Source organism: Perognathus longimembris, chromosome 23 (genome assembly GCF_023159225.1).
Source record: "Perognathus longimembris pacificus isolate PPM17 chromosome 23, ASM2315922v1, whole genome shotgun sequence".
NCBI lineage: Eukaryota > Metazoa > Chordata > Mammalia > Rodentia > Heteromyidae > Perognathus > Perognathus longimembris.
This window is the reverse complement of record NC_063183.1, coordinates 23,966,415-23,984,331: the sequence shown is the minus strand read 5'-3', so window position 1 is coordinate 23,984,331 and position 17,917 is coordinate 23,966,415. Positions and strand designations below refer to the sequence as shown.

Sequence of the window (17,917 nt, the reverse complement as noted above, 5' to 3'; positions counted from 1 at the left end):
GAATTACTGAACAATTATGTTGTGCCTTTCACAGCTAACTTTTATTAATAATAATGGACAGCAACATTTAACCTAATTGATTTAATGCAGTTTATGAGCCCAATTTTTACATCACATATTCAGAGGCATTCGTTCACTTCATCAAATTTTGAAACATAAGCTGAAAATTGGTAGTTTTTTTTTTATTCAAGTTAACATTTAAGGCATTATTCAGCCACCTAGTACAATTGTCACACCAAGATGTAATACATAGAATATTTGGATAGAATACATAGACTATTTAGGCAGTAGTCTTTGTGTTTGTGATAAACCTTTATAGAGATTAGATAGGCCTTCTTAGACCCTTTATGGAATGAAGAACTCTTAAGTAATATAATAGTCATTTACAACTTAAATTTTCTGTTTAATTTTAAGGTATATGCACCATCCCCAAATTCTGATGATTTCAATCGTGAATCTCCTAGTTATCCATCTCCTAAGCCACCAACCAGTATGTTTGCTAGCACTTTTTTTATGCAAGGTAAGTACTACCAGAGAGTTGTCACATACAAACACAGATGTTTTTGTATTAGCTAGTACTGTAAAGTGTGAGGACAGAGAATATCCAAGAATTCAGGTATTACTAATTTACCTAAGTGTTTTCTTGGCTGAAATAAATTAAAATTTACCATTATATTTTTGCAGTTATCTGTTGCTAACTATAATTTACTCAGTTATCCAACATACTATTGAAATACTCATCCAGTATCAGTTGGATTTATGAAGGACTTAAACTGACAAAATTGAGCAGAACTGCTTTGAATTGTTTTAGAATTCAAAAATATGAAAGCTGTTAACAACTGATTGCCTGTTGAAATTAGATTCATATCTTACCTAGAGTTACTAATGAGTGAATATCAAGCAAGGCTTATTAAGGGAGAAAGAGTGTTGCATTTCCTTTAATTCATGTTTAGCAAGTCATTTTTATTTGGTCTCCTGTGGTTCAGGATTATGGGAAGCATGTGTATGGGAGCAATAAATCATTACATAAATGGTTCCCTGAGAGGTCATTGCTGACACAGTTCGTTTGAAGGCTCACCATAATATGCCCATTATCAATTACTTAGATTAACTATTAGAAAAACTTTATTTCATAGTTTCAAAATGTCTAATATAAATTTCTTGTTACTAATTAATAATTTTTAAAATGTATTTTGGGTATGCCATTTAACAAAAAATCCAAATTTAGATTAATTTTTATTTTTGCCACTCCAGTGGCTTCAAGTCTGGGCTTGGGTGCTGTCCCTGAACTTCTTTCGCTCAAGGCTAGTACTCTACCCCTTGAGCCACAGTACCACTTCCATCTTTGAGTAGTTTATTAGAGATAATAGTTTCATGGACTTTCCTGCCCAGCTATCTTTGAACTGCATTCCTCAGATCTCAGCCTCCTGAGTAGCTAGGATTATAAGCATGAGCCACTGGTGCCAAGCTAGGACTTTCTTCCTTAATATGAATTTGTCTTTTGAGGAGTTCTATAATAACCTTCCTATTGCGGTTTGGATTTCTTTTTTTTCCTTCGGAAAGAGTGCATGTGTGTGTGTGGTTTGAACTCGTGGCCCTGCTCACTCAGCTTTCTTGCTCATGGCTTGTGTTGTATCCCTTGAACTATACCTGTAGTCCTGCTTTTATGCTGGTTACTTTGGAAGTGAATTCTCAGAGACTTTTGCCAGATTGGCCTCAAACTGAGAGCTTTCAGGTCTTAGCCTCCTAAGCCATCAGTACCTCCTTTGTTTTATTTTATTTTTCTTCTTTTTAAAGTTTACAGTTTGGAGGGGAAAACAACTGGATAGAATATTAGATCGGAAAGGGAAGAGAAAATAGGTAGAAGGTATCCGTTGGATTTTTTTATGTATCATTAAAATGAACAAAGACAGCTAAGGAAAGTGTTGTCTTTCTCTTTTTGTTGTAGATGGGACCCATAATTCTTCTGACCTTTGGAGTTCATCAAATGGGATGAGCCAGCCTGGTTTTGGTGGAATTTTGGGGACCTCCACTTCTCACATGTCCCAGTCCAGTAGCTATGGCAGCCTTCATTCTCATGACCGCTTGGTAGGCTATCAACACATTACCTGGGTGCAGCATTGCACTGGCCTGGGTTTCAAAATAAAATCTGATTTTGCCAACTTTTGTAAAGTTTGAAAAGTAGTCCAAGCTTACTGCATTTGCATGCCATTTTCAAGAGTAAATGATGGTAATAGTACTTTCTAGCTACTCAGTGGTAATGTTCTTTTCACCTGTTGGTACTAGTTGTCCAGTACATGTACATATTACTTAGAAAATATATTTACTAGATCATCTCTTTCCTCCTTCTAGAGTTATCCTCCACACTCAGTCTCACCAACAGACATAAACACAAGTCTTCCGCCTATGTCCAGCTTCCATCGCGGCAGTACCAGCAGCTCGCCCTACGTCGCCGCATCCCATACTCCTCCCATTAATGGATCAGATAGCATTCTAGGTGAGCTTCTGACGTTGACAAAACTTCCTAAACCCTCATTTGGTATTTGATGGGGTTTGTTTTGTTTTTGTGAGCCCGTATCGTTCCATATATTATTTAGTTTAAAAGTAAAAGAAACTTAGTTTTCATTAGTACAGAAACCAGTGAGGAACTTATCGACGACACACATATAAATAAAATAATATTTATCCAAATGAACTACAGGAGACAGAGAGTTTTTTTTTTTCTTCCTGTCTTGCTTGTTTATTTGTCTTTGGGAAGGGAAGGAGGGGCACAGAAATGGAGGAACAAAGGGTGAACAAATGCAGTAGACATTATGTTGAAAACGAACTATTAAACTTATGGGTGAGCACAGGGGGAAAATACTGAGAGAGCAAAAGGATCTCAAAGTGGGAGAGCACTAGCCTTGAGCAAAAGAGCTTAGGGACAGTACCCAAGCCCTGAGTTCAAGCCCCATAACAAAGAAAGAAGGGAGGAAGGGAGGGAGGGAGGGAGGGAGGAAGGGAGAAAGGGATCAATCAAAAAATAACACAGGTGCCAGTGTTTCTGCCCGATATTCTTAGTTACTCAGGAGGCTGAGGTCTGAGTTCAAAGTCAACCCAGGCAAGAACATTTATAAGACTCTTTAATTTCCACTTAACCACCACAGAGCTGGAAATGGAGCTATGGTTCACGTGGTAGAGTGCTAGCCTTAGCTAAAAAAACAAACAACAACAACAAAAAACCCTCAGGTCCTGAGTTTAAGACCTAAGACTAGCACCAAAAACAAAACAAAACAAAAAAGAACTACCTCATGCAGAGTATTTCCAACTTTAGTACCATGAAAAGAATGGAAAATACGGTTTTAGAAAACGTTCTTCTGCTAAAATTCTTGATTCATTTCCCTACTTGAAATATCCAGGAACCAGAGGGAATGCTGCTGGGAGCTCACAGACAGGCGATGCACTTGGAAAGGCTTTGGCATCTGTGAGTATTTATTTTATGTACTCTGTGCTGCTAAATGCAGTGACTAGATTTTGATGACAATACAGTGTAACAGAGGATATAGTTATAACAGTATCGTATCCATTTTATTACTCATTTAGAGCTCTTCTCAGTCTATTGATATAGAATGTTCGATTAGTTCATGAGACCGTTTTTCTCATCTCTAGAAGAATTACTTTTCTGACTTAAATTTAATTATATCTGTCTATGTCTAGTGGAATAGACATAGGTAGAAGGAAGAGAAATTTGGGCCTTTTAAAAACTAAAGCAGGGGCTGGGAATGTACCTTAGCAGTAGAGTGCTTGCCTCTTACACATGAAGCCCTAGGTTTGATTCCTCAGCACCACATAAACAGAAAAGGCCAGAAGTGGGGCTATGGCTCAAAAGGTAGAGTGCTAGCCTTGAGCAAAAAGAAGCCAGGGGCAGAGCTCAGGCCCTGAGTCCAAGCCCTAGGACTGGCAGTAATCATAATAATTATTATTAAATAATTTATTGTTATTAAATTATTAGTAAAGCAAAAATTGATTAGATCAATTATTAAGTCTATGTACTTATTTTAAATACATACTTAGTTTCCCATTAAAATAAATCAGTGGAACCAAGAAAACACAACTCTGTTATTCTTGTGATCCAGAGAATGAAATCCCTTTATGAGAGCTTTTCCAAATAGAAAATATTTTATCAGTGTTTTTTGGAAAAAGAAAAAGTCAATTGGCTGCAGATGGATGGTTCATTCAAAACTTAGGAATGGAAAGCCTTACACGAAAAAGCTAGGTTCATTTAATAACTCACACCAAAAGGAATTAAACTGATAAAAAATTATTCAAAGGGATCTGCATGTTCTTTTTCAAACTAGCTTATTAGAACATTAATGGGAAAGATGGTTGCGTTTTAATGTGACTCTTAAAGCATTGTAATTAAAGTCTTTTCTTTTGCAATGCAAGAACTTGAGGGAAGAACATTTATCAGAGATCTATAAAGATTTCCAAATCTTAAGTATTCAGAAGAAGCCTTCTCTCATGTACTTGTTTTTCTTCTTCTAAGCAGTATTCCTCTTTACAATTCCCATAGTATTGTGTGCAACATGACTGTCAATGACAACATATTTATTGTTGTTCCGGGGAAGGTAGAACACTTTAGAAATTTTCAGTTGCCACCTGAGTAGCAGGGAACATTTTGAACACTGAGATTTTATATTGTTGGGGTAAACAAACCTTTTTCTAGAGGTAAGTGCAAGCTAGAGAAATGAAGCCAAGTCAAATTTATCTACTATATAGTGGAGTCCCACACAAAACAGAGTTCAGTAAGTCTTTTCTGATCTCAGTCTTGCAGAAAATGTAATAATGGCACTGATAATAACAAAAGCTACAAAAATTATCAGTTATAATTTAAATGATTTCTAGGTGCTTGGCACTGCTATACTAAGCATTTGTGTGCCCATTTTATCTAATCCTCAAGAAAACACTGTTGACTTGGTGTTATTATTATCTCCATATTACAGGGGAGGAACTAAGGTTTAAGAGGTTAAGTAACTTGAGCTCAGAAAGATTAGGTAGCGTGCCCCTGGGATCACAAAGCTAGTAAGGGTAGAGCTCATGTACATTAGAACTCTGATCTAACTAGCCTCAGACTGCTCTGTGTGTACAGGAAAACCAGCACTACAGTGGCTATGGGAGTATGGAGGAAGGTTAACAAGAGCTGTCCCATTTTAATGAACTCACATCCGCCTGAAGAAAGCTATATATTTAGTAAGAAAATTATTGTTCTGTATTGTTAAAACAGAAGACTCCCAGGTATTTGGCTTGCCATATTCCTTCTGCAGGTTCTAGAAGAATCCAGCAAGATATTTCACATGTAGGAGGACATGTAACATTTGAACTTCTAATACTAACTAGGCTATTCTTAATTTATATTATTAAATATTGGGGCTTTGTCACAGGTTATTTACTTAAGGAAAAGTAAATCTTGGCATTTACGAATTTGTGGTATTCTCAGTAATCCTTCAAGCTCATTTTTTGTTACCCTTCAAGTCCTTGAATATCTTCCCATATTACAAACAGCATAGGAGCCAAACCAGGATGGCATTTGGGGGGAAAAAAATCCAAATTCACTGAGTGGAAACCAAGGAAGAAATGTTTAATCTAGCTAGTGGGTGGGCTTTGGTTGTCATGGAAACTCAACTCTGTCATCCTGTGTTGTTACTAGGCAAGAACAGCCAGGTCATTCCATAAATCATTTCTGTCATAGCTGACGGTGATGCATTCCATCTGCTCCATCACTACATGCCATAGTCTACACACTTCAAATCCCTTCCTTCTGTCCATCTGCTCCCCCCATCCAGACATCTCCTCAGACCCAGTGTTTCCGTAGCTTCTGTTACGATGCACATTCACACTAATACATGTTTAATGCTTGAAATGTACTCAGAAACAAATGTTACTTGGGGGGGCAAGAAGGATTAGAAGAGGTGAGTAGAAGGAACTACTTAAAGGGATTACATTTGAGAGTCTGACATGCATATCAGACTTGTATGTTAAGTATTAAATGTCTTTGGAAATGGTGACCATGACTGTTTCAAAATTTCTAAGTTGTTTAGAATGTGACATTTTTAATATAGCATCTAGTTTGAGGCGGAGATACATTACGCAGTTGTCATTAGAAGTTAATTCTAGTTCATCAATTGTCTGATGTGTGTCTTTGAAGGTCTTTCATGTGTGAAACATGGTGTAGGGCACAACCTTTGTTCTTCAGTTTAGGTATTAAAGAGCACGCAGAATACTGTGGTTAAACATGTGAGGCCAGATAATGCATCTGCAAAGGTTCCTTTATTTTAGCTTTAAGCCTGGATAATTGTAGTCTTAATCTCAGGATAGCAAGAAAGAGAATTGTACATGAAAGTATTTACACAAAGTTCCCAAAGCCCTATGGATTATGCATTAGTTTAGATAATAAACTAGGGTAGATGGAAGGAAAGGAAAATCTGTGTATTCGTGCCATTTCTAATGTGTTTCCCTGAACATTTGCCAGACAATAGCCCTTTAAGATTGTGCCCATGGAGAGTTATATAGAGGAAGAAACATCTGGTTTATCTCAGTGCCTAATACCATATCAAAACACTTGGTCTTTAATTTAGAGGAGATTAAACAAGAGGACTGTTTAACTTTGTTGATTATATCAGGCTTCTTTGTGATAATTTATGTTTTGATTTCTACCTCAGAGAGAGTGAGAAAGGCAGAAAGGAGAGATTTTTTTTTTTTAATCTGGATGGTTAAACGGTTTGTAGTCTATAACAAAAGAAGAAAATTCAGAGAAGTTGATGTTTAAAAGTAATTCATGAAATAAGTTTCTTTGTTCCTTAGACTCAATAACATTAGCATAATAAAGATGAACTGAAAGGTGCACTGTAGTGTTTAAAAAATTGGGCTCCTAGTTCCAGGGTTAGGCGTGGGGGCTTTCCATTGTTTCTTTTTTGTCTGAGGCCCTTTTCATCAGCCTCTAGCTTTATTGGCACCCTGCTGATTGGAATGGACCATGACTGATAGGAGGAGGAGCCTCATTTGTTGCCGTAAAATGAGGCATATTACCGTGTTAGCCTGGCAGAAGGTATTGGGAGTTATTCATCACTGGTCATTTAACAGTGGGAGGATCAGGGACTGCATGCAGAATGAGTTCTTACTTTGTATTTATGCTCTAGACACTAAATCCTCCCACCCCCATTTTTAAGTGATTGACTTTTTTTTCCTTCTTGTTTCCACTTCAAAACACCAATGTCTGAGTCCAGAAAACCTGAAAAACAATGTATTTTGGATTTAAAATGCTGTTAGTAAAAAAAAAAAAAAAAAAAGTGTAGCGCTTAGAATTAAACATAACAAAAACTTTTGTAGAAACAATATTGTGATTTGGTAATAAAATAAATCTTTAGAGACAAAGTTTTATGAGATGATCCATGATCCCCAAATTGTTACCATATTCCTCTCCCTACCTTTACATTCTTATGAAAGTAAAAGAAGTGGCTGGGAATGTGGCTTAGTGGCAGAGTACTTACCTAGCTTGCATGAGGCCCTGGGTTTGATTCCTCAGTACCAGATAAACAAAAATATTAAGAAAATTGTATTTTTTTAAAAAAATAAAGGGATGAGGGAAGGGTCCTATAACATTCTGTGTATTCTATGAGAGCAGGAAGAGAGTGAATAGTAATTCTATCTGTTGTCACTTGAACTGATAAATTAGAACCAGCAAATGTAATGGATGAATGGTAAAAATGGCTTTTATTGGCTGGACACTGGTGACTCAGGCCTGTAATCTTAGCTACTCAGGAATCTCAGATTAGAGGATTATGATTAGAGCCAGCCTGAGCAGAAAGATTCTTGAGACTCTTATCTCCATTTAACCAGTGAAAAACCAGAAGTAGAGCTGTGGCTTAGCCTTGAGTGGAAAATCAAATGAAAGCAGAGGCCCTGAGTTCAAGTCCTAGTACTGCACCAAATAAACAAAAACCCACTTCTTTGAGGGAGAAAATGCCCAAAATTGTATGGTTTGGGTACCCTACAATTTACAGTTTACACTTTACAGATTTTTTTTCCTCAAATGCTTACAACCTATTTACTTACATACAGGATTGGAACATTCTGCTGTCATATATGAATCTGAACTGTAACCTCTTCTTTGACATACAGAGCTGTCATCCCTTGACAGGCTTCTGGATTGCTTAATTGAAGGGCAGGGTAGTCAAGAAGAGTAAGCATTGGTTGTGCATTTATGCCTTCCAAAGCCCATTGCTACCCAATGGTGCGATATGGGTAACCTAGAACACTAATTCCCACAAATAGTGGAACCTTGCCATGTTATGGTTCTTGAAAATTATGCAATAAAACTGATTTGAAATAAAGTCATCTATATAGCAACCTTTACCCCTTTGATATTTCTAATTACTGACCTCCATATTGAGATAAATATTACCATTTCCCATAAATACTACCTGTATTTTAGCAGTAAATATAGCAAACCTTAGGTTTTTTTATCACTCAATATTTTAGTTTTTAATATTGAGAATCTACTTGTGTAAGACAGTGGCCAGTGATCATAGATTCATTGTTGAACTATATAAGGGCCCTGTCTTTAAAGAACTTACAGCCAAGGAAAGAAGATGAGACAGATGTGCAATCAGTGATAGTGTAGAGTACAATGTAAAGCAAGGGGTTAAAGAGAAGTTCCAGTTACTCTGAGTGTAAGGGAGGTGAGATTTGAGCTAAGCTTAGATATAGCATAAAATCACATCAGATAGCAGTTAAGAAATAGACATTTGGAAAGTAGTTGTGTTCAGAAAATGAAAAAAAAATTGGGGTGCTAATAGGTTATACATATAACATAGGTTATAGATTGTTTAAAACTGTTCAAGGTCAATAGCTCAGTCAATTATATATGAGGTGGAAATAAACAGAAAAAATGTATGTGTATGTATATGAGTATGTATACATATATGGGTATACACTCATACACACACACACACACACACACACGCACACACATTCATTTAAGTAGTCCATCCCCTAACGTCTACATTTTGTGAAGCCCTTTTCAGAAGCAGAATTGTAAGTACTAGGGTCTTCAGACGGAAGCAGGGGACAGACAGGGCAAATGGAAGGGAAGAGATGTACTGCTAAACCAACTAGAGGAACAGAAGAGCAGATCAGGAAGCTTTGGGTGTGGCTACAAAAGTTGGGTGTGGGTGTTCTCAGCCTGAGCTGAAAGGAGAGCTTATCCAAGTTAGCAGTACTAGTTCTGAATCTTTACAAAGAACAGTGTTACTGAGAGATAAAGCACAAGTGAAGAAAAAGAAAACTGCTACTGGAATTCTGGGAGAATAACAGAGAGATGGAACATAGGTAAAGACATTTGACAACTGAAAACTCACCAGATGGAATTTCCAAGTAAGGGCTGCGAGACTCACTTTTACAGCAAGTGTCAGCACTCTTCTGAAATCTCAAGCAATGAACAAGACAATGTCCTTGTTTGTCTGGAGCTTAACATTTTCATAGTGGAAAGAGACAGACAATTAGTGGTTAGGAATATAATGTAAGCACTATGAAGAAAACAAAAGCTGGAGGGTATGACAGAAGCATTGCTATTCTCTAGTGCTTCCATGCTGTTAATTCAGACAGAAGAGGATTAAAAATTGAATGAGTGGGCTAATTTATTATTATCACAGTTTTGCATGGAATAGAAGCTTTTCTTCATTCCTCACTTACCGCCAATGCTGTCAGTCCTTCCCTCCCTTAATAATAATATATTCAAGACATGTTTCACAACAGTTACCATCAGTTCTTGGGAAAGTAGAATTACTGAATATTGAATGTAAGATTTCTGATGTTGCCAGGCTTGGGTGGCTCACGCCTGCCATCCTAGCTACTCAGAGGCGGAGATCTGAGCATCACAGTTCAAGCCAGCCCAGGCAGGAAAATCCATGAGACTCTTTATCTCCATTTAAACACCAGAAAACCAGAAGTGGCGCTGTGGCTCAGGGACCATGCCTCTACCCTGAGTTCAAGCCACACAACCAACCGAGAGAGAGAGAGAGAGAGAGAGAGAGAGAGAGGGAGAGAGAGAGAGAGAGAGAGAGAGAGAGAGAGAGAGAGAGAGAGAGAGAGAGATTAAAGTAATAGTATGTTGTGATGTGTTTTTGTTGAAGTTTGGTGTCCTAGCTTAATTTACTTACTAAAACAGTTTTGTACTTAGTGTCAATGTGAGAGGGAGAAAGAAATTAGGAACCAAATAGAAACCTATAGCTAATTTTCATTTATGTCTTTTGCATTTTTTTTTGTTTGGTTTCTTTTCTTTAATTTTGTGATCATGATGAACTAAGCGTCTTTTGCATTTTTTATTAGGGATGAAACCCAGGGCTTTGTTCATGCTCTGCAAGTGCTTTGCCACTTGCTATGTTCTTACCTCTTGGTTTTTTGAGATAGGGTCCCACTGTGGCACTCACTGTGTAGCCTAGGCTGGACCTTAAAATCTTCCTGCCTCTGGAATGTGCCACCATACCCAGCCATTCCTGACAGGTTGAAAGGATAACTATTTTAAGAATACATTCTTTGGTGGCTTTTTGTTTGTATGTTTTTCATTTTGGGGAAGGTAAACTCAGAACCTTACATTTGTCACACTTGAGCCATGCCTCCAGCCCTTTCTGCTTTAGTTATTTTGGGGATAGGGTCTCATGTCCTTGCCTGAGCAGACCTGGATCACAGTCCTCTTGTTCATACCTCCTCCATAGCTGCAATGACAGGCAGATGACACCACACCCAACTACTGGTTGGGATGGAGGCCTCATTAACTTACTGCTGGTCTCAAACTCATAATCTTCACCTCCCAAGTACTTGGGATTGCAGTCATGAGCCTGCCTGTCTTTTACTTTTTGGTTTTTAGTTAACATATATTAATTCCTTAAAGGGGTTTCATTGTGATATTCATACATGCATGTGATGTGATGTGCTTTGATCAAATTCACACCCTTCTGTTACTCTCTGTTATCCCTTCTTTGTTTTGATCATATCACTACCCCACCCAACGTCAAAATTTTCCTTAAAAAGATGACAGCCAAGTGTGGTGACACACGCTTGTAAATTGGTAATCTCAGCAAGAGAATCACAGGTTCAAGGCCTGAACTATGTAATAAGTTCAAGATGGCATATTTTGAGGCTCTTACATTTAAAAGAAAAGGAAAAAAATAGATGAATTAATAGTTTATGAAGTGATTATTGCTAAAGAATGCCACTTACACTTCATTGACCTCATTGTTGAGATTATAAGTGTGTACTACTACACCTGTTCTTGGTTCTTTGTTCTTTAGTTCTAACAATTATGGACCTAAGTTCCAATTATTATTTTAAAAAAGAAAGAAACAAACAAACAGGCTGGGGACATGGCCTAGTGGCAAGAGTGCTTGCCTCTTATGCATGAAGCCCTGGGTTTAATTCCCTAGCACCACATATACAGAAAACAGCTAGAAGTGGCACTGTGGCTCAAGTGGCAGAGTGCTAGCCTTGAGCAAAAAGAAGCCAGGGACAGTGCTCAGGCCCTGGGTCTCAAGCCTTAGGACTGGCAAAAAAAAAAAAAAAAAAAAAAAAGAAGAAGAAGAAAGAAAAAGAAACAGATACCTATTGTATTCCTCTCACTAGAATATATGTGATACTTTTTATCCTTGTTTAAAAACTGAGGCTACTTGGCCTTTAGTAATGAAATAGTCTTGAAATTGATGAACAGCCTTTTCATTATGAGTCTTAAGGGTAAGGACTTGGATTATAAAACCAGCTTATGTGGATGCATTTGTATGTTTGCTGTTGTCTCCTATTGATGATGTTTGTCTCATTTTCTGGTTAGATTTATTCTCCTGACCACACCAGCAGTAGTTTTCCATCAAACCCATCAACACCAGTGGGATCGCCCTCACCTCTCACAGGTAGGCTCTCTTTCCTTCATAGCTGTGTTCTTCTCCTTGGAAATACTTCAAGGCCTTGTATTTTTTTTCAATAAAACTCAATAAAGTTTTATGAAAAAAGTCATTTGGATTTTGATGGTAATAAAGCATCTAAGCAGAAGCTTCCAAAAGAGAGAAAATTGGAATGTTTGCTAGTTTAATAAATAATTTGTGATGCATATCTTCCTTGATTCTTAAAATACTTTGTGACAATTTCTAACAAGTTGTTGTAATACAATAAAAAGTAAGCTAGGCAGTCCAGGTGAAGGTAAAATACAGAATAAATAACATAGAATAGAAACAAAGTGATCCATTTAGAAACTCAAGGGCTGGGGAGATAGCTCAGAGTGCAGCCTGTGCTCAGCCTGCCTGAGGCCCTGCCTCCAGTCCCCTGTCAAAGAAACAGAGGAACCTGACTGGTTCTGTAGATCATCTTGTCTACTATTTTAAATCAAATAGATTGTTTTTTCACACATATAAAAAAAAATCTTGCTGATGATGTGGTTTTTCTGCTAAGAAGACAAACTCTTAAACATGAATGATTATATTAGTGGAGATACCTATGTGATTGTGATTTCTTTACTTTCCCTTGATTTTTTTTTCACATTCGTTTTGACAAGTTCTGGATACTGTCCTATACTATGAGTTTGTTGAGGAACAATTATTATAAGTGGATTTTTTCCTTATTACTAGGAATAATTAAAAATACACATTGTAAGCTTATCTTTAAGCTGTCATTTAAAAATGAACATTTTCTAAGCAATGTTTGGGGGGGGGAACATTATTAGGTAGCTAAGTAAAGTTGGTATATTCCTCTAGTGACAGGCCCAGGTGTGTTTGTTTTTGTTGTCATTGTTAAGTGTGTAGTATTGTGAAGGGTTTCTGGAAGTCAGGATTCTTAAGAAGGCAGGGCCCTTGCTGTCACCTCTGTGTGCCTTGTTGTGTTGGCCCTGTGACTCTGTGAAGATGCTTTCCAGTGTGGAGATGATGAACTGCTGGCAGCTGCTTTCAGCTATTAGCAGGTTCTGCCACTTTCTCAGACACCCTGGCTTCAGCTGTCTAGTAAAAGTTGGAACAGCTGTTCCCCCACATAGGCAAGACTATGAAAGAACCATTGACTTTAAAGTTGTTGTTTAGCAGTGCTGAAGTTACAGGAAGAATCATGTAACTATTAGCCCTACTCACTCCCTTGGCCCATGTTTACTAAAATTATCAGGGTCATCTTGGTTGTTGCGGTTGCCCTTTTCTCTGCTGAGGTATCCATCTACCCTACTGTCATCCTCTCTGCTGCCCAGCAGGAAGCAACCAAAGCATCCTCGGATTTCAGTTCCTCAAGGAGGAAAGCCCTAGTGGCTCTGAGCATTTATGATGGGACACCAGTGAAATAAAAAAAATCACTTATCAAAAAGTGTTTTATATAGGGCTGGGAATATGGCCTAGTGGCAAGAGTGCCTGCCTCGTATACATGAAGCCCTGGGTTCAATTCCCCAGTACCACATATATGGAAAACGGCCAGAAGTGGCGCTGTGGCTCAAGTGGCAGAGTGCTAGCCTTGAGCAAGAGGAAAGCAGGGACAGTGCTCAGGCCCTGAGTCCAAGCCCCAGGACTGGCAAAAAAAAAAAAGTGTTTTCTAAAAATCCCCTATAAAATCTCACATTTCCACTAGGCACTGGTAGCTCACGCCTGTAATCCTAGGAACTCAGGAGGCTGAGATCTGTGGACCACAGTTCAAAGCCAACTCTGGCAGGAAAGTTTGTATAGCTTTTATCTCCAGTTAATCACAGAAAAAGCCAGAAGTGGTGCTGTGGCTCAAGTGGTAGAGTGCTAACCTTGAGCAAAAGGAGCTTAGGGACAATGCCTAGGCCCAGGGCTCAAGACCCAGGACTGGCAAAAAAAAAAAAAAAAATCACATTTCTTCCTCCATTGCTATTTAATGTTATATTATTTTTTTCTCCAATATTCAGCTAATTAGTGAAAATTTAGATGACTAAATTATGTAATGAGACATTAATAAGTCCCTTCCAATTCAGTGTAATCAAAGAAAGATACTTCCACATACTTCTGCTGAAACATCATGTCAGAGACTGATTTTATGGAGGTGGATTTCTCCTGTGTTTCTAGTACTTATTTTCTGTGTATCCCTTATACTGTACTCAGCACACACACACACACACACACACACACACACACACAGTGGCAGAGTAGAGAGAAAGCACTATGTGACAAAAGTATTTACATTCGAAGGGATAAGCAAGCAGATGTGAGCGTCCATGTAATGACGTGTGGACCTTGTTTTGGACTTTGTGTGTCGGTGGCTCATTGTCTGCCAGCTGTGTGCATTTGCGCTGTTCCTTACGCCTGAGCATCAGTCAGACTCAGCACAGACTCAGCGAGGATAGATACCCATGCTGAGCCACATAAGCAGCTTCCCGGAGCTTAAGTCCACCTCATTCTCCTTGGGAATTTTACAAACCAGGAGCATACACTTCTACCTGGTGAGCACTTAGAAGGAAGCTTAACATGCTCTAGGGTGAAAGAAAAAGAACCTATCCCAACTGGCTTGAACAATTCAGTATTTATCTTATATCATGAGAAGCCCACAGCAGGCAAAGTGTTGACTCTGTAGGTCACAGTTCCTGCTCTACTTCTTAGCAACTATGTATCAGGCTGGTGGCAAAACAACAGTTGGAGAGGTACCACATGAGGCTAAACAGTCCAGTAGAAGGTAAAGGACTGTCTTATTTCTCATCTCTTAAGAAACCTTTTCCAGAAGCTTCCTCAACAGATTTCTCCTCTTGTGTCATGGACCACCTTTAGGTCTAATGCAGTTGCATATGACAGAAATGGAACTACCATGTTTATCTTAAGTGTTGGGAGTATCTCCAGGGCCAGGAATAGAATTACTCTCCAGTGGCTCAAACTAGGAAATCGCAGACTCAACGCTCCTGCCTATCCATCCTCATGTGAACAAAATCAGGATTTTAGCACTGTTGTCAAGTAGAAGAGTATGCTCAGTAAAGAAGCTTGGAAGGCAGACAAGCAGGGTCATCTTTGTCTTTCTTTATCTTCTTCTGGAATATAAATGAACAGAAAGCTTGTAATTGTAGTGCCCAGTAGCACCCCTCAGAACTTGCACAGTAAAAATTAAATCCTCAGGTTGAGCTGGTTTAATCATCAAAATATTCTGGAAAACAGAGGCCTCCATGCTACCTTAAGAATTAGAATTTCCTACCCCTTCCAGGTATGGGGAAATCTCAAAGAAGTTTGACTCTAGGTTGAGATTACAAAGAGAACAACTAACAATAAGAAACTATGGAAACAGTTGTGTTCACACATATCTATTATCCAGCACCAGGGATGCTGAGGTAGGAGGATCATGGTTGAAGTTCCATCTGGGATGTATAGCAAGCAGAAAAGGGAAGGAATGAAAGAAAAGAGGAAAGAAGGACAATATAGTCCTAGGAATTCTCTAAGCCACACAAAATGGTTTTCTCATCTAAATTTATTAACCAGTTGTAGTAGGTGACATAGAGTGAAAACATACCCAAACACACAGGTCTTATATCCAGTTCACCACCAGAAAACTGGAAGTGCCACTGTGACTCAAAGTGGTAAAGTGCTAACACTGAGTGTAAAGAGCTCAGGGACAGCACCCAGGCTCTGTTCAAGCCCCATGACTGAAATAAAAATAAAAAATTAAGTTCTTTCTAATGCTTCAAAGATAAGAGCTGTATTTTATGATGTTCAGTCAGTAGAAAGCCCAAGACAATTACAGAAATCATCATTTGGGCTGGGATATGGCCTAGTGGTAAAGTGCTTGCCTCAAAATCATCATTTTGTGCATAGAAGGTTGAAAGCTTCTACTTATCAGAGACTCAAACCCTCTGTCTACCACCAAACATCAGGTATCAAGAAAAAGGATAAAATAGCCTGGTGTCTGAGCCACCCTGAGACTTCTAGCTTTTGTACTTTTCTTATAATTAATACTGTAGTTGATTATTGCAAGCTTAGACACACCAATATAATCCTAAATTTAATCTATATTCACAAGTTTTACAAAGAAATGAAGGTACAGGTCTGTCTAGAATCAAACACATGCTGGCATTAGGGTCTGTGTCTAGATTTGAATCCCCCACTTCCGAGCTCTCATCCATAACTAACATGACACCAGTAATCCAAGACTGCAAAAGCTTTGGGATGTTTACTTTTTTCTTTATCCCATTTTTGTTATCAGAAAGCGAAGTACTGATTTTCCATTACTAGAAAGACCTTTAGGTTTAGGAAGTAAATACTTACATAAGATAGGCTTTCTGAAGCAGATTAAAATAAAGAAAATTAGGGGCTGGGAAAGTGGCTTAGTGTGATAGAATGCTTGCCTAGCATGCATGAGACCATGGGTTTGATTTCTCAGAAACAGAAAAGGCCAGAAGTGTTGCTGAGCTCAAGTGGTAGAGTGCTAGCCTTAAGCAAAAGAAGCTTAGGGACAGCACCCAGACCCTGAGTTCAAGCCCCAGGACTCACCCAACAAAAAAAAAAAAAAAAAAAAAGGAAAAGAAAAAATTAAGTGTTTTAAACTCAGAGCTCACTTTATAAATTAACTGATAGTATGGATCAACCAGATCATGAATGCACTAACTCCTAGTATCCACTCATCTGTGTGTGTGTGTGTGTGTGTGTGTGTGTGTGTGTGTGTGTGTGTCATCAAACCCCCAAAGGTTTACATGTGCTAGCAGGTGTCTCCACTGAGCTACATCCCTAGCCTCTAAACTACTGGATATATTTTGAATTTTCCCAGCCAAGTTATTGACAGCCATCTCCTATGTTGCCATGATATTTTAAATGACTAGGTGGAATTATAGGAGCTTTGCCCATGAAATAAATGTAACTTAGAATTAGATAAAGTACAAACAGATACCTTATCACTGATTTAATGCTACTATATTCTGCTTCACCCTAGTACGTAACATCAGTGACTCCAGTCTGTAATAGTAATAGACAAAAGAGGTTTAAGTATATATTTCCCAGTTTAGTAGATGCTATTTTGGAGTAGACTTTACATAGTTTCTTCATATTTCCATCAAAAAATTACAAGGGTAAGTCTGAGAGTAAGCCAGTGGCAGAGTGCCTACAAAGCATGTGCAAGGCTCTTGGATCCCCCTCCCACCCCAGCACCACCAAAAAAAAAAAAGTGTTTTAAAGAAAACACTATGTGCATGCTGACCATTCTGAAGTGTGTAAACGTAAGACTATTAAGTTAGTATTTCCAGAAAATTAGGTCGTTTGATGATCTGGCTCCTATCACAGACTGATTACCCAAACTGGGGATGGGAGCAGAGGATGGAGGAACAGTTAAACAAAATGTTTTAAATGATTATTTTCAGTACTTTAGAGTTATCTTTGGAATAGATTGGCCTATCCACCCAAAACTTATAAATCTGCATCAGGTTACTCAGAATCTATGTCACAAGTTTTCAAGTTAATATGTGAAATTGATGGAGATGGTTATTATCAGTTGGTCAGTTATTAATGGTGGTGTTCAGTTAAAATGAAAACAATAGTTCCAGTTTTCTAAGGTAACAAGTCATTGTGTTTTCATTATCACTAATATCTTAAATATGTCAGAGGCTTGGAACAACACACTATCTGGAACACAGCCTAAACTTCACTTAGCAATGCACAAGAGATATTAAGTAAACTTCCAAATTCTAGCTTCAGATTGCTGACATAATTCAGGTTGCCACAGAAGCTTTTTTTTTTAATAAGTTACTAGTTTTCACATAAAAAATAATGAAATAGTGAAGATTTTTGATCGCCTCCTTGACCTTTTTCTTCTAAAAAGTGATTTTGGAAACACCATTAAAACATTATATTCAACAGGGGATTGATTGATTGATTATCCTGATTATCAAACCCAGAACTTTGCATGTACATTGATCTATGTCCCCATCCTCATTCTTTGTGAA

At 38.1% G+C, this 17,917-nt stretch overlaps 1 protein-coding gene across 7 annotated transcripts in view; it reads left to right on the top strand.

Moving 5' to 3' along the window:
- Tcf12 (transcription factor 12) overlaps nucleotides 1–17,917 on the top strand; it is a 252,997-nt gene that overhangs the window by 208,293 nt on the left and 26,787 nt on the right. For all 7 annotated transcript variants that reach the window (XM_048332197.1, XM_048332195.1, XM_048332199.1 and 4 more), the window contains 5 exons: nucleotides 415–520; nucleotides 1,949–2,088; nucleotides 2,353–2,497; nucleotides 3,399–3,463; nucleotides 11,858–11,936. In XM_048332197.1, the coding sequence (XP_048188154.1) occupies nucleotides 415–520; nucleotides 1,949–2,088; nucleotides 2,353–2,497; nucleotides 3,399–3,463; nucleotides 11,858–11,936 (535 nt within the window). The remainder of the gene's footprint in view (nucleotides 1–414; nucleotides 521–1,948; nucleotides 2,089–2,352; nucleotides 2,498–3,398; nucleotides 3,464–11,857; nucleotides 11,937–17,917) is intronic.